Raw genomic sequence first — 15,952 nt, 5'->3', positions numbered from 1 at the left:
CAAGCATATATAATTGGTTTGTTAAACTTCCGAAACATAACTATTTAAGTTTTGTTTGTTTGGACGTAAAAATATTTTTTATCTTATTTTTTAGTTTGTTTTCTTTGCAAAATAATTTTTAAAAATTAGTTATGTGTATACATAAACGCAAACACACACATATATGTATATATGTATGTATATGTGTATGTATTTGACTAAGTCCATGTTTTTGCCCTTATATTTTTACGTCGTTTTCATGTGCCTAGCCGAATTTTTTATTATTTTAATTATATTCTTAAACCATATAATTTTATTATTAGTATGAGATCGATTCTTGGGGAAATAAAAATTTGCATCCTTCTAGAAGTGATCCTTAATAAGTGTTAGTAGATGTAGCTTCAAAAAAAAAAAAAAATCTTGATTACTTAAGCACATCCCTCATTTACCTTCCTCATGATGATCTTGGGACGGCGGGGGCCCGAGTGATAACGCGTAATATTAAAAATAAAATTGAGTTATAATATGCAATATACACAAACTAAAATACCCAAATTATCCCTCCATCATCTATAATCCATCTCCAAGAAACCCTCGTTGTTGACCACTAACTTCGCCACAACTTCTTCCTTCAGTGAGCGATAGCAATTAGGATGTAAAGGATAGAGAAGAAAATGGGTTAGGACAAAAGGGGTTTGTAGGAGGTGAAGGATTGGCAAAGATGGTGCCTGACAATGAGGCTGGGCAAGTTTGGCAGGACAAAAAGCAACTGGCAACGAGCTAGGAAAGATGGTCGATAACAATTATAAAGGATAAGGATAAGTTGTCCCAATCATTGGAGATAGAGATGGAGTTGAGGAGATGTCATCAAAAAGATAGAGTGAGCTGAGGATATGTCGTCGGAGAAAGAAAAAAAGTTGAGGAGATATCAAAGAGAGAGAATGAGATAAGGAGATACCGCCAAAGAGAGATAAGGAGTTGAGAAGACGTTAAAAAGAGAAAGGGAATTGAGAAAACCCTAGAAAGAGAGGGGAACTAAGAAGACGTCATCAAAGAAAGAGAGAGGAAGTTGAGAAGACTTTAGAGGAGACATGGCTAGAGAGAAATGGAGATGAGGAGACAATGTCGGAGAGAGAAAAAGGAAGTTGAAAAGATGGGGAAATGTCAAAGAGACAAAAAAAAAAATTGAAAATTTTACAATCTTTTGCCACATGTGACATGACACTTTTTCATTAATCGAACAAGTAGATTTTTATTCATGTCACACTCCCACAAGCACGTGTTACTTATGTGTCAGTTGTCACGTTAGCGAAGTGTGTAATTGATTTGAAAATGTATGGTCTATGAATAGAATTAAAATAATAAAAAATTTGAATAAATATACCCAAAAAAAAAAAAACGTGAAAGTTCAAAAACACAAATATAAGTTAGCTATATGTATTTACATAGATAGATATATTTTTACCGGTATGTATATATATGTATGTGTATGTATATATATTTTTATTCACAAAGATGTTTTGACAATAGAAAAATAGTTCAATAGCTTTGTGTAAGTACAAAAATGACTTACATATTTTAAATTAATAAGTTACTTTATATTCTGTAAGGTAAAATATTTTCTTATCCGTTTTGTCAACCAAACACCAAAAATTTGAAAAATATTCTACATCCAAATAAACACAGCTTTAATTGCGAAACACTCTGCCCAAAAGATCCAAGAGGCCAAACTTTAAGGGCACAATTATCTATTTATAGAACTCTTTGTATCCAATTTTAACCTAGTTTCACCATCTCATAAATTAATGAGTTGTGACCCATTGAAAATTAAAATAAAAATGACTTAATATATATAGTGCTCTCTTAATAATTAAAAAAATAATATTTAATTTTTAATATATGAAACATCAAAATTCTGCATCTCAACTATTAAAATTTTTTATTTTAATACTTTATCCTAATTAAGAGGTAACGAAAATATTATTTATGTTATATAAAATGTATATGTAGAAAAGAGAAAATTTCAAGTCATAAAAAAGTCATGTCAACAAGTTGTCAAATTAAAATTTTTCTTGACAAAAAAAAGACCGAATAACCTATAACTTCAAAAATCCTAAATTATTAAAGAAACAAATAATTTGAGCCCTAAGAACTCTAATACTCTGTTTAGCGAGTTCAAGCAATTTGGTTAAATTTCTAATTCCAGAATTTATGAAAATTGTGAAAATCGAAAACTAAAATTGAGGTTTCCAAATTCCAAGACGGCGAGAAGAGACGTAGAAATTTTGAGAAAGGAGAATCCAGAAACAAGATGACGAAGTTGAGCCCATCGGTGGACTCAGAGGTCAGGTTTGTCGTTTTCTTTCACTGGTGCTGGATTCCAAGGCTGCTGCTGCTTTCCTTCAATGGTTCGGCGAAGACCTGATGGCCACCTTTTGGAACATGAAAATAGCATCTGTTGGAGTATAAAAAGTAAAAACTCTCAATCTCAATGTCAAGAACATCAACCGATCTTTCCACTTCTCTTCTTGTCTGAAATCAATGGCTTCTTCTTCTTCATGCTTAAATAATAACATGGATTGCCAATCCCCAGTTGCCAAACACCCGGACTGGTTCTCTCCAGAAACCGGGATTTACAAAAGCAAACACCCTTCCATTCACCTTCCTTCAGACCCATTTCTCGATGTTGTTTCCTTTATCTTCTCAAGAGCCCACCAAGGTGTTTCAGCCCTCATTGATTCGTCATCTGGGTATTCAATCTCCTACACGGAGCTCTACCCACTGGTTAAATCCATGGCTTCTGGCCTCCGCCAAATGGGTGTTTCGCAAGGTGATGTGGTTTTGATTCTTTTGCCAAATTCTGTCTACTTTCCTATCATATTCCTTGGTGTTGTCTATTTGGGTGCCATTGTAACAACTATGAATCCTCTGTGTAGTTTCTCTGAGGTGAAAAAGCAAACACTTGATTGCAATGTGAGTCTTGCCTTTACTCTGGGTGATAGAGTTGAGAAATTTGATGGGTTGGGTGTTCCTGCAATTAGGGTGCCAGAAAATGTGTGTTTTGATTCATACAGGCCTGGGTTTTCTGATTTTTATAGGCTGATTTTGGGTGATCCTAGTTGGGTTCCTAGGCCTAAGATTCATCAGCATGACACTGCTGCAATTCTGTTTTCTTCCGGCACTACGGGTTCTTGCAAAGGGGTTGAGTTAACTCATCGGAATTTTATAGCCATGATTAAGCATTTTGTGGGATTTGAAGCGTCGCAATACGAGTATTTGAATGAGGAGAATGTGTATTTAGCTGTTTTGCCAATGTTCCACGTTTATGGCCTTTCCCTTTTTGTGATGGGGTTGTTGTCATTGGGCTCTGCAATTGTGATAATGAGAAAGTTTGATGTTGAGGAGTTAACTGGAGCCATTGAGAAGTACAAGGTCACCCACTTCCCTGTTGTGCCCCCATTGCTGACAGCACTGACCGCAAGGGCTAAGAGCGTTAGGGGAAGTGTTTGGAAGAGCTTAAAACAGGTGTCGTCTGGGGCTGCTCCATTGAGCAGCAAAAAGATTGAGGAGTTTGTTCATACTTTCCCTCATGTTGATTTCATTCAGGTGCGTAACTTCACCTGCAATCATTTGAATGCATGTGTGGAAAATTTACATGACAAAAACAACAATCACAAGCCTTAATCCCACTGGGTAGGGTTGGTTATATGAATTCTAGACCTTCAACCATCTCTATCCATGGTCGTATTCTTACATGAAAAACCTCAAAAATGGACATATTGCCTATTGAGGAAGAAAATCTGAAATCTTGCATTGGTCTGACATGGACACAACCGAACTTTGATACAGGTGATCTATACTCATGTTGTGACCTCATGTCTAGAAAAATTTTGAACTTGAAATCTTAAACTGGTCTTACAGCTGTCCACGTTATATTGGAAGTATATACTTATGTTTGGAACTGGATGTCAAGACAAAAGTCTGAATTTTACGTCTGTTATGGCATACAGGAAAACCCAAACAGTAAAAAATATGAGATAATGCTCCTTTTTTATTTCTTTGCTTTTTGCTTGGAAACCAATTGAAGCATGACAAAAAATGACGTCAAGACAAAAATGAATTTGAAATGTGAGCTTCTAAGTCTGTTATGGCATTCAGAAAAGTAACTCCTTCTTTGTTTTTGCTTGGAGACCCATTGATTCCTGACAAATACAATTTGTCCACGCAATGCATGATGTTTCTAAAGGAAATTGCTTCTACTTGAAGTGTGACACATCAGTATTGTTATTTTTGTTATCTTTAAACTCATTTTTTCTGTGAAACTTTGTTTGTGCACAGGGTTATGGCTTGACTGAGTCAACTGCTGTAGGAACACGTGGCTTCAATACTAAAATGCTTCACAATTATTCTTCAGTAGGACTTCTTGCTCCAAATATGGAAGCCAGAGTGGTAGATTGCATTACTAGTTCATCCTTGCCTCCTGGGAAGAGTGGGGAACTTTGGTTAAAAGGACCTGGTATTATGAAAGGTAATTAGTTTCTTAAGGATTTGACCGGTCATGCTTTTACCACATTGGAAGTCCAAACAGATGATTTAGTCTAATTGCTGTTTTAAGCATTCTTATTCTTCAAATAGAGTTTCTATTTGCGAAGACCTGAAATTTTGATTTTTCCTTAAATATTTTCGTTGGCCATGTCTTGCTCACCAATTTAAGCTAGGTTCACTGAGCTGAAACATATTTATTTGGATCTGCATGTCAGAGTTCAATTTGCCTAACTGACGAAACTGTTTTTCTCTTCTCTGTTCATTAGATCCTATTTTAAATGCATCTTTGATTGTCCTGCTTGTCTCACAACTGCAATTAACTGTGTTTTTGGTGCCATTACATCCATGCAGCATCTCTAACCATCAGATTCTACTTTAATGCAAAACCTGCCCCGGCTTCTGCCCCCTTTTCTGCCGTGCTGTTAACCAATTTCTACTGTTGGTCAATGGGGACTCATGCAGTATTTTAAATCCAAGCCTGTTCTCACTTGTACCCGGGCATCTTGAACTGCAACTAGCCAATTTTGTGTTGTTTGATCCATTCAACCTCTTTTTTTTCTAAATTGTTCTTTTTTTTTTCGTTTACAAAAGAAATTTAGCCATCTTTAAAGTTTTGGACAGTACTTGAAATATTTCTCAACCCATAAGTGTCACTAGATGCTATCCTTAATAGAGGGGAACATAATTCTTCGGAATGAGTCTCACTAAAACAGAAAGAGAAGAAATATTGGAAAAGGAAACTTCAGGAAACCATATTTTACTATTCCTTTTATCTTTGAAATCATTTTACTTTCTAATCAACTTTATATTTTATAATCTTCCCTGACTTTGATAGGTTATTTGAACAATCCAGAGGCAACTGCAGCAACAGTTGATGAGGATGGCTGGCTGCATACAGGAGATATCGTTTATTTCGATGAAGAAGGGTACTTGTATATATTTGATCGCTTGAAAGAGATGATCAAATACAAGGGCTTTCAGGTATAAAATTTTCCTGTTTTGGCACCCTATCACTTCACTAACCTTTACCATGAATAACATTCGAGTGATTTTCACCCCCATTTGACATGCTATCAGATTAGATACTAATGGATTGTTCTCCAATTTTTGAGATTTATTTTCCCCGCTATTGTTCAATTAGTAGAAGACTTGAATCTATTAATGCATTAGTTATTGACTTGCTGGTGAAAAGTACGGACATCATTGTTCTAATCTTGTAACTAAACTCTGCAGATTGCTCCTGCCGAACTAGAATCTGTACTGGTTTCGCATCCCGACATACTTGATGCTGCAGTAACAGGGTAAGCTATCACTTGTAGAAATGCCGTGCTTCTAGGTTTTGTATGTTTCCATATGATTAACCTGTGACAAATGAGAAATATGGTCTGTGTAAGGGAAATTGACTTCCCAAGCTCACACACCCAAAACTTATATATAGCTCATGATGTCTACAGCAAGGATATTTAGCCATGATGAAATGGGATTCCAACATAACATTCCATTCAAATTGGTAAGGTTGCACGTACAAACACGACACTCCTAGCCCGGCCATCTTGCACTTGGGTTGCCCTCTATAAATCTCTTATAATCATTATAATATTACTAGACATACGAGTATAATTTGAACCAATTGCCACTGTCAAGAACTCAGATCACTCGACAGAGTTATTCACTTCCATGCGCAATCTAATTCCTCCTCTTCTTTGATGCATGTTTTACATTGTGCAGAAACAAGGATGAGAAAGCCGGAGAGGTGCCGGTGGCTTTTGTAGTAAAGAGGCAGGGGAGCCTGCTTCGTGAGGCAACTGTAATAGACTTTGTTGCTAAGCAGGTTCTTTCTACTAGGCTCAACTGCTCTTATCTCTTCGTACATGTTTGTTACAAGTTATTGTTGCATTCATGGCTAAAACCGAGCTCACCGCTGCATTGCTCCTGGTTTCCTCTCCTGTTGCAGGTGGCTCCGTACAAGAAAGTGAGGAAGGTGGTGTTCACACAGTCAATACCCAAGTCGGCAGCCGGGAAGATCCTCCGGCGGGAACTGAGGAGTTTGGTTTCCAGAATTTGACTGTTCATGACAGTCAGGTAGAGGAAATTCAGATAGCATTTTAGAGCATAAGGAGGATAAAATGCAGTTAGTCGCTGATAGAACCAGCAGATTACGTTAGATAGCATTCTCTCAGTTGATTGTATGAACAAGGATAATCCATTCTTTTGAAGCTGATGCATAGGTGCATCAATAAGTGCAGTTGCCTTTGGTTTGATTACTTGTTTTGTTTATGTTTTGCTTTCCCTAGGCGTTTTCTCTGTTCTTCGTTTCTTGGTTGTATTGTAAAATAAGAGAGGTTCCCCATAATTGTATTTGTATGTAACACTTAAAACTTTATAGTACAAGGATTATTACCAATCCCACCTTTGGTAATTTGATTTGATATATAATAATTTTTTTTCCTTGTGAAATAGCCAAATAAGTTAGGTATAAAGTATACCCGACAGGAACATGTTATCTCTTAGCATGCACCAAATTGAAAACTGAAAGAGGAACATGTTTTCTCTTAGTATGTTTACATTCTTATTCTATTAAAATGAATAGTTTCATCTCTATAATTCATATAATTTCACCTTGGTTAATTATATTTAGGAAGTATATATTTTGATCATTTAACCAATAAGAATCTCTTATAAAAAAACAATAAAATATTTAAATGTCAAAAATAAAATTCAATATATACACTTCATGCGATTATTATGGGCACAATGATTAGCTAGACATATCATCTTTGTTGCCTCACGGCCATTTATGTCCATACAAATTCCGAAACCTCCAAAACAAATGAAGAAATGAAAATGCCGTCTCTCTCTCTCTCCCTAAGAGGCACAAACCAGCGCTCTCTCATCCGTATTTTCCATGGCCGCCTCAACGGTTCAGTGGAATCTGTCTCTCTCCCTTCCCTCTCCCCACCACCACCATCCAAAATTCTTCCGCGACAATTGTCTGACATCTCTGAAATGCCATTTTGGCATCCATTCAAAAGCACTACCAGTTGCTTTCAATGGAAACTTCCTCGAAGCCACACGCCCCATTAGATTTGCCGGCATCCATTCCAAGTTTCCCCAACCGGGTATTCGCAGAGCTCACTTTACTCAGAGAATTCAGGCCAACGCCATGGGTTCCGCCAGTGGTTCTCCTTCCACGAGCCTTCAAAGTGTAAGAAGCAATTGAAGTCCTGGTGCCTTTGTTTAATGCACGCTAGGTGTTTGTTTAAATTTGTCAATAGATCGTTTTGATGGGTTCCGCGTGTTCTGGTTAGGTCCTGGGTGTGCTGCATTTGATTGTCTCGCTTGGGATCATACTGGCCATGGATAAGGTTTTGAAGAAGGTTTTTGTGGCAGCTGCCATTAAATTCCCTAGTGCCCTGGTTGGGATGTTTTGTGTATTCACCGTTCTGACGATTCTTGATTCTACTGTTCCTGCTGCTGCAACCAGTTTGATGAACTTCTTTGAGCCTGCAATCTTGTTTATCCAGAGGTGGCTTCCACTGTTCTATGTTCCATCCTTGGTGGTACTTCCAATTGCCGTTAAAGATATTCCTGCTGCTTCCGGGGTTAAGATTTGTTTCATTATAGGTATTTGAACTTTTGGATACTGCATTTTATGGAGCATTTTGACCTTTAATTATCTTGGAGTAATATGAATCTTCTTGTATATGATTTCATGTCTTTGCTAAACTCCAAGAAATAGCACCAAAAAAATAAGTACTCTAATCAAACCATACAAATTTAGTACCAAAATTGTCATGATATATGATTTTTCAACATTTAATTGTGAGGCTTAACCGATTATATGTTATTGTAATGACCAATTTGTCATTTTCTGAACCCCCCCACAAAATCCAAAAAAAAAAAAAAGCTAAAAGAGTTCTTCCTGGATGTCTTGCACAAACAGCAGCCTTTTGCACGTGCATTCATTTTTTGCCTCTCAAGATTTAGGAATGAAACACTGTAATGTTACAACAACTATTACTTCTGCATGATGATTCGTCACAAATTATAATGATCATCATTGAGCAATGCCATTTTAAAATGCTTAAAATTGCTATAGCATGTACTTTTAACTTTGCATAGTATTCTATCAGTATGTTGCTAATTATTTGAGTTGCCTGATATTGCTACAATTTTTCAATAAAGAATAGAAAAATAGAACCAACTCTGTTTGTGCCTCAACCTAGCCCAGCTAATCTGCCACTATTTCTGTAAACTTTAGTTCAGCTACTTGGTTTTTGGCATGCACACTCCTCTATCAAAAGTCAACTCTTCCTAGAGCTGGTTCAAAATGAAATGGTCAAACTTTAAGAGAATTAGGATAGATTTCCAGTTGTTGGTGGAAATAAAGGCTTCTAAGAGGTTTATTGCATAGTTATGAAGTCAAAAAGCTTCGAGAATTGGAGCATAGTGCCCTGTTTCTTTGTGCTCAAAACTGTTGCTTATTGATGTAAATACATAATTTACTGACATTGTCCCATTTTTTTGTGTTTAAGACCCATTCTAAATGTGCATCCCTAGTGTAAGCGTCCCCGCTTTGCGAGAGTCATGGGTTGGTTGTTTTTGTATAGTGTTACCCTTGTTTAGTGGGATATTGTTTCCCAGTTATGTATTTGCATCAATAAGAAGACCCATGCTTATTTTGTCTAAATACATTTATGTTCCATTAATAAGAAGAAAGCAGTTAGTTGGAAATTCTTTCCATATGTAAATTCTTGGGCTTGTGAAATTGATATTACCATGCTTCTAGAACTAAATTTTCTTTTAAACAGTCTTGCAGTTCTGAAGCATTTGCATTGGAGACATACATGGTTAACTGGAAAGACCCTAAATTGATCTCTTTGGGAAACAATAATAGGATTCTTACCCTTCAATTTGTGCAATTTTAGGATTCTCCTCTGGAAGTAAGATTGGTAATTGTGTTTCCATCTTGTATAGGTTGGTTTCACAATATCAACTATGTGATAGAACATGATCTTATCAATTATCTTCATTCATCTCCATCTCATGAAACTTTTTCATATGAAAATGGTGTTGGAACTTTCTCTCATCATTCCCTCACTAGAGAGTTGCATCAAGAAGGGCATCCGGTGGAAAATTTTGCCACATTGTTCTTTTGCATACATTTGTATTATCAATGTGACTTTTAGAAGTCAATTGATATTTTGAATGTCATGCCATTGACCTTAATTTGGTTAGGAGAAAGTGTAGTTGTTGATGATGATGATGTGGCTAGATAGTCTATAAATGCTTGAAGCATCGAAACTTTATATCAGCCTCCAATCTTTCTACTGGGTATGCCTATTCCTTTATTTTAACTGCATGCTACTTCCTCATTTGTTGCAGCTGGAGGCTGGCTAGCTTCACTTTGTGTTGCTGGTTTTACAGCTATAGCTGTAAGAAAAATGGTAAAAACTGAAATGATACCTGCTGAGCCTATGTCAAGACCATCTCCTTTCTCTAACTTAGAGTTGTGGAGTTGGGCTGGGATTTTCCTTATATCGTTTGTTGCGGCACTATCATACCCAACAGCACTTGGAACGAATGCGAGAACATGCCTTCCTTTCCTACTGGCATCTACTGTGCTAGGCTATATGGTTGGTTCTGGGTAAAATACATTTTTCTCAATTTAGCATGTCTGTGATAAAGGCATGACATTACCATGGAAGTAATTTCCTTTTTCAGTTCTATCTTATGATATATATTTTGTTTCTTGTCTTGAATTGTTATCACTTTTTTGTTAATTTTTTATCTTCAGGTTGCCATCTGATGTGAAAAAGGTTTTCCATCCAATTATTTGCTGTGCAGTATCTGCAGATCTAGCAGCCTTAGCTTTTGCTTATCTTTCTCGCTCTGGAATTGATCCTGTTCTAGGTATGGATGCAATCAACAACTCTAGGATTCCTCATTTTGGTTTTCTTTCAACTAATTGAAAAAATACTGTGGAATGGTTGACCATGATATTTTTTAACAGCTAGAAACGGTTCAATCATGGATCTTATGACACCTATCCAATCTCTAATACAGGTCCATCATCTCCTATCTGCCAACTGAATGGAGAATCCACATTTCACTTAACATTATAGCTGTCACTGTTTGCTCTTTCTTTCACCAATTGATCTTCATACATTGCATGTTGGGACCCTAAGCAGCCATTTTAACAATTTATTAATATATATATTGCTCATCTAAAGAATGATGTTAGAGGAAGTTTGAAAGAATTAATCTTTGCACGAGAGACATTAAGTGTATTCTGTGGAATATGAAGGTGTCTTTCTTACATGTGAACTAAGTATAATATAAAGCTTGTCTGTTGATAGTGGGGATTAAGTGTATTCCGTAGAATGTCACTTGGGTTTCTAGAGACATCGTGAAGGTTTTAAGGAAGGGAACTTGTGTCTGTTGTACACAGACGTGAAGATCACATTTTGCTAAAAAGGTGATCTCATATTTCATCAGCCTAACATAGCAAGACAGGATCCCGATATAGCAAGGTCTTCTCTTAAAATATGGATACAAAGGATCAGTTGAATTTGATGCCTCATGTTTGATGGGTTGTTGTTGCTCACTTGATACAGTAGAAATGTTGATCAGCTGCTCCTCTGGTAGCAGTCACAAAGCTGAGACAATAGGAATGGCAAAATAACTTGAACTGAGACACAAGGACTGTGATTCTCTTGCATTTAACTAAGGAAGATGATTCCATGTAGCTGAATCCAGGTATTTGCCATAACAAACTGTAAGATGTAAGAAGCTGCATAAGTTGGTTTCTTGTTGTCATACAAATGCTAGTAGATACACAAGGATGTGTGTTAGTTAATGATAAAGATGTAAGGAGCTGCATAAGTTGATTTCTTCTTGTCATACAAATGCTAGTAGATACACAAGGATGTGCGTTAGTTAATGATAAACGGTTAAGAGATGCTAAAGAAATCCATTGGTAGCTTTATTTGAGAGTGCACGAGGCCATAGTGCTAATAAATTGTACCCAAGAAAATTATAATCAACAACAAGGGGCCTTTGCAGGTCATTTTAGATTGTCTGTTTTCCAGTGGCAAGGAGAGTAGATACATATCAGATTTATAAATCTAGCTGGCATATGAGCTCCATCAATTCAGAAAACCTTATTAAATAAGCAAATTTATTGAGATTGAATGACATGGAAAAAACGTACACACAAGGACTGAAGTGGCATACCCACTGCTCTCTCCCATCACAGGTTCTATTGTTTATTTGTACGCGTTATTCCCTTTAATTTTTGAGGATTCAAATATATGCTTTCTTTGGATGTTTTCCACTAATTATCTTGCTATGCATTTTATTGGTTTTACTTACATAGTCTCTTTTTAACTTGCAGGATATTACCTTACAAAGGTCTCATCTAATCCTGGAGCTGGAGACATTCTAATGGGATTTTTAGGTTCTGTTATTATATCTTTTGCCTTCTCAATGTTCAAACAGAGAAAGGTAACTGATAATCCTGTACATTTGAAGAGCCTTTGTTTCTAATCTTTGGCAAGTGTTGTAGAATTAGCTCATTTAAGCACCTAACTGGAGTGACAGACTGACAGTCTATGCAAGCCTATTGGTTCCGAATTGCACCATAATCATATCACTAGCTGCCAAGTTGGCCTGATAGCATCCTCTTGGCCTCTCTAACTAAGTGCGGGGGAATCAACTACATCTATTACTGGCAAGTGGCAACATTAAAAGAAACTATTATATAATCTATTTATTGAAGTTACAGAAAATCTGTTTCCTTTCATGGTAAAGGAGAATAATATGCTGAGGTAATGAAGAAATAGTTAAATGTAGATGGTGAAAAACTTCCAGAAAGGTCAACAGTCACCCAATAGATATATGTATATATAAAACTTGATACTAAAGAACTATGAGCCCAACTTCTTTCTTCGCATTTGTGCTCCTTTGTTATATTGAACAACAGTTAGAATTTCTATATCCATTCCGTGCCTTTATTTTATACTGCTGTTTTTTTTTTTTTAATTTTGTATTTTAAGGAGCTCATTTCTTATATAGCAGTGTTCTGTATTATGGGTGGATAAGAAATTATCTTATTTGGTGCTTTATACAATTTCAGCTTGTGAAAAGGCATGCTGCTGAGATTTTCACGTCTGTCATCATTTCATCCTTATTCTCCTTGTATTCTACCGCTCTCATTGGACGACTTGTTGGATTGGAACCATCTTTGACCATTTCCATTCTACCCAGATGTGTAACTGTGGCACTGGCCCTCAGCATTGTTTCCTTCTTTGAAGGTTGGTGATTGCCCAGTGGCAAACTACGCTATATGATAGTTTCATTACTGCTACGAGCTAATTTATTTTACCCGAAGGCTACATCAGTAAACAAGGATGTTGTGCACAGTAGATCTGGCTTTGACAGCTGAACCTATACAACACCCTGCTTCTCTTTCCTGTTTTCTTTTCTGTTCTTCTGTTGGTTGTTCTCTAGTGTTTTGGTGGTTTTAATGCATTTCCAGTTAGTTAAAAAAAAAAGAGAGAGAGGCTAATTTATGTTGGTTTATTGTTGTGGCGGTAATATTTTTGTCCCAGATCAGTTTGGTAATGCACACCAGAACAATTGAATAGGCTTTCTTTCTTTCTTTCCTATGCTGGTTTTAGGTGCCAATTCATCTCTCACCGCTGCTGTTGTGGTATTAACTGGGCTGGTTGGAGCGAACTTTGTCCAAGCAGTGCTTGATAAACTCCGCTTCAATGACCCAATTGCTCGAGGGATTGCAACTGCATCTAGGTATGTACTTTTTCCACAGCTACAAAACAACGATTCTTAAATTTTATATTTTCTTCATGGATACCCTATTTCTGATCCAATGCACAAAACTGAAACGAAAAGTAAGTGGATGGAAGGCAATTTCATTGCTGAAAGGTGATTTTGAAAGCCTTTTCAGGACTGAAAGAAAAGTAGACCTATCAAAACAACAACAGAAATAATCAATAAATAAGGTGGTTGCTGTTTAAGTTACTTGAGGTAGAAAAATACCAACTTGTAAGCTCCTTTCATTCCCTTTCCAGTAAAAGAAGTTTCTCTTCTAAATTATGGCTACTGCCAGAATTTAACCATTATCAACTGCATCTTATCTTAACCAAGTTAGGATCAATGGCCTAACACGCATAATGTCAATTGACTTCTAAATGTAGTGTTCAGTAACAATAACAATAACACCAATAGACAATTTTATCATTTGTGCCTTTAGTCTTTATTATTCTCTGGTTGTTTCAGTGCTCACGGACTGGGAACTGCAGCATTGTCAGCAAAGGAACCCGAGGCTCTCCCATTTTGTGCCATCGCTTATGCTCTAACTGGTATATTTGGTTCTCTTATTTGCTCTGTTCCGGCTGTCAGACAAAGCTTGCTTGCAGTGATCGGTTAGAACAATTAACACTTCAGTTAGTCCTTTGTCACACATTGTTGGTGATCAACTTAATGTTGTTATCATATTCCAGTGTTCTATGTTAGACCAACGTTAAAGCCCTTAATTGAGTGGAGTTAGATCATGCTTCCATTAGTAGGGACGCAGCTTGTGCTCTTTGCTGAGACTGGACTCCTTTCACAAGCATCTGTGTACAGGGACAGCAATGGCCTCAATATAGTATTAGTAAAAAATAAATTATTAAAGTGTCTTGGCCCCTGGGTCCATTTCAATCTGTTCTTGTCTAAGTACCCAAAAGTGGGTCACTTTTTCTGACAGTTAAGGAAAAATATAATATAGAATTATTTGATACATTTCTTAAGAATTTGAAAGGTTTATAATATTCAGTCTAATAATAATTCATGTTAAAGGGCATCTTTTGCAACTTATATTTGGCTATGTTACTACCAAATGACAAGGCTCCTTTTTATTTTTATGGGTACGATGAATATTTTTTATTCTTATTTTTATGGGTACACTGAATCCCGACCGCGAGACTGGATTGCCACCAATGGCGCTTTCCCCGCCATTTGCATTGGCCACCTAAATTCCACTCAACTCGACAAAACCGGGCGAGAGATGGCAGAGGTCCCCAGATCAAAAAAAAAAAAAAAAAACTACAGATCCTGCGAAGCGCACTGGAAGCTATGTTGAAATTAAATCTTCATTACAATGAATTCAAGGCAGAGATCACGAGTGAGTTACAAGCACAGCAAGGACGACAACTGAAGCAAGGATGTTACAGATTCAAGAATTCCGTGGCTCACAACCTGCAACCGCCAATACTGCTCCGAATGGGAACCCAAAATTTTGCTGTATGCCTGTTCTTAATCCAGAGGAACAATATTATATTATATTATAATCCAACACAACTGGAATTTCAGGGATTTGATGGACAGGAACCCCATGAAATCTTCGAGGCGAAACTATATTTTGAGTACTATAACATACCAGAAAATCAGCTTGGCATCTTTCCACATGGATGGTCCTGCAGCAAGTTGGTTCCAATGGATGAAGGTGAGAAATCAGCTACGAGTTTGGTATGAGTTTGAAGCAGACCTCTTGGTGAGATTTGGACTCTTAGAATATGATGATCCTCAAGGTGCCCTTTGCAAACTCACTCAAACCAATACAGTCAGGGATTACCTATCCAATTCGAAGCTCTTTGCACCAAGGTTACTGGGCTCCCTGAATCCTTTCTAAAAAGTTGCTTTATTTCAGGGTTAAAACCTGAGATTCAAATAGAGGTAATTGCAAATAGACCTTATAATCTCACAGAAGCCTTTGGTCTAGCTAGACTATATGAAGAGAAAACCAACTCCAATCCTTTTATTCTTGGACCAGGACCTGTTTCGGAACCTTGGTCCCTCAAAGCAGTTACCCATTAGGCTAGGTTCACAAGTGACAATTTCACTTCAACAAGTGGACCTAATAGACCTTCTTTAGCTAGTCTTTTCATGCGATCTTACCCAATCTAGCATACCATTTGATACTTTCATTCGCAATATCATTATGTGAGTCAAATAAGAAATATTATAATCAGAATTAAAATAAACATCCTCAACATCTAACATTTAAGTCATCAAAAATAAAACAGGATCCATAAAAAGATGTTTCATGAAAAAATTTAATAGAATCCGAAACTAAGGTAAATTTGTAACTTAATTTAAGCAAAGTAACTACTAAAAGCAAATTTCAACTAATTCCTAGAAAATAAAAAATGTGATGAAGAACTAACATGCGACTATCTCACGACTTTAACTAGAACATGCCAATTTCTAATGCCTCTTTGTTGGTGTTATTCCCCATGTATATCCTTTCTCCCTTTAGAAGTTAGTGATACTCCACATACCTTCCACAGTCTCTCGCTTTGTGACTTGTTGCTCCTATGTCTACAATTCAACCATGAAGAGATTGAGCAACAAACACATTTTTGTA

The 15,952-nt window shown here is 36.7% G+C and overlaps 2 protein-coding genes across 3 annotated transcripts; both read left to right on the top strand.

Moving 5' to 3' along the window:
• Positions 1-2,265: 2,265 nt before the first annotated feature.
• Positions 2,266-6,972, top strand: LOC127813920 (4-coumarate--CoA ligase-like 6). Of its 2 annotated transcripts, none has more exons than XM_052355054.1 (6): positions 2,266-3,585; positions 4,318-4,507; positions 5,378-5,505; positions 5,758-5,825; positions 6,253-6,355; positions 6,479-6,972. In XM_052355054.1, the coding sequence occupies exons 1-6, from the start codon at positions 2,521-2,523 to the stop codon at positions 6,587-6,589; spliced, it is 1,665 nt and encodes a 554-aa protein (XP_052211014.1). In that variant the 5' UTR covers positions 2,266-2,520; the 3' UTR covers positions 6,590-6,972. The 2 variants fall into 2 exon arrangements, with proteins under 2 accessions (XP_052211014.1, XP_052211013.1); XM_052355053.1 differs by having other exon boundaries at positions 2,270-3,585; positions 5,360-5,505.
• Positions 6,973-7,340: 368 nt separating this feature from the next.
• On the top strand, positions 7,341-14,220 carry LOC127787066 (plastidal glycolate/glycerate translocator 1, chloroplastic). Its single transcript, XM_052314920.1, has 8 exons — positions 7,341-7,729; positions 7,833-8,148; positions 9,910-10,171; positions 10,322-10,437; positions 11,921-12,030; positions 12,662-12,839; positions 13,206-13,335; positions 13,825-14,220. The coding sequence occupies exons 1-8, from the start codon at positions 7,430-7,432 to the stop codon at positions 13,973-13,975; spliced, it is 1,563 nt and encodes a 520-aa protein (XP_052170880.1). The 5' UTR covers positions 7,341-7,429; the 3' UTR covers positions 13,976-14,220.
• Positions 14,221-15,952: the final 1,732 nt, after the last annotated feature.

The sequence above is a fragment of the Diospyros lotus genome, chromosome 12 (genome assembly GCF_014633365.1).
Source record: "Diospyros lotus cultivar Yz01 chromosome 12, ASM1463336v1, whole genome shotgun sequence".
Classification (NCBI taxonomy): Eukaryota; Viridiplantae; Streptophyta; class Magnoliopsida; order Ericales; family Ebenaceae; genus Diospyros; species Diospyros lotus.
Note: the sequence above shows the minus strand (reverse complement) of the source record. Positions and strands in the feature narration are given on the sequence as shown.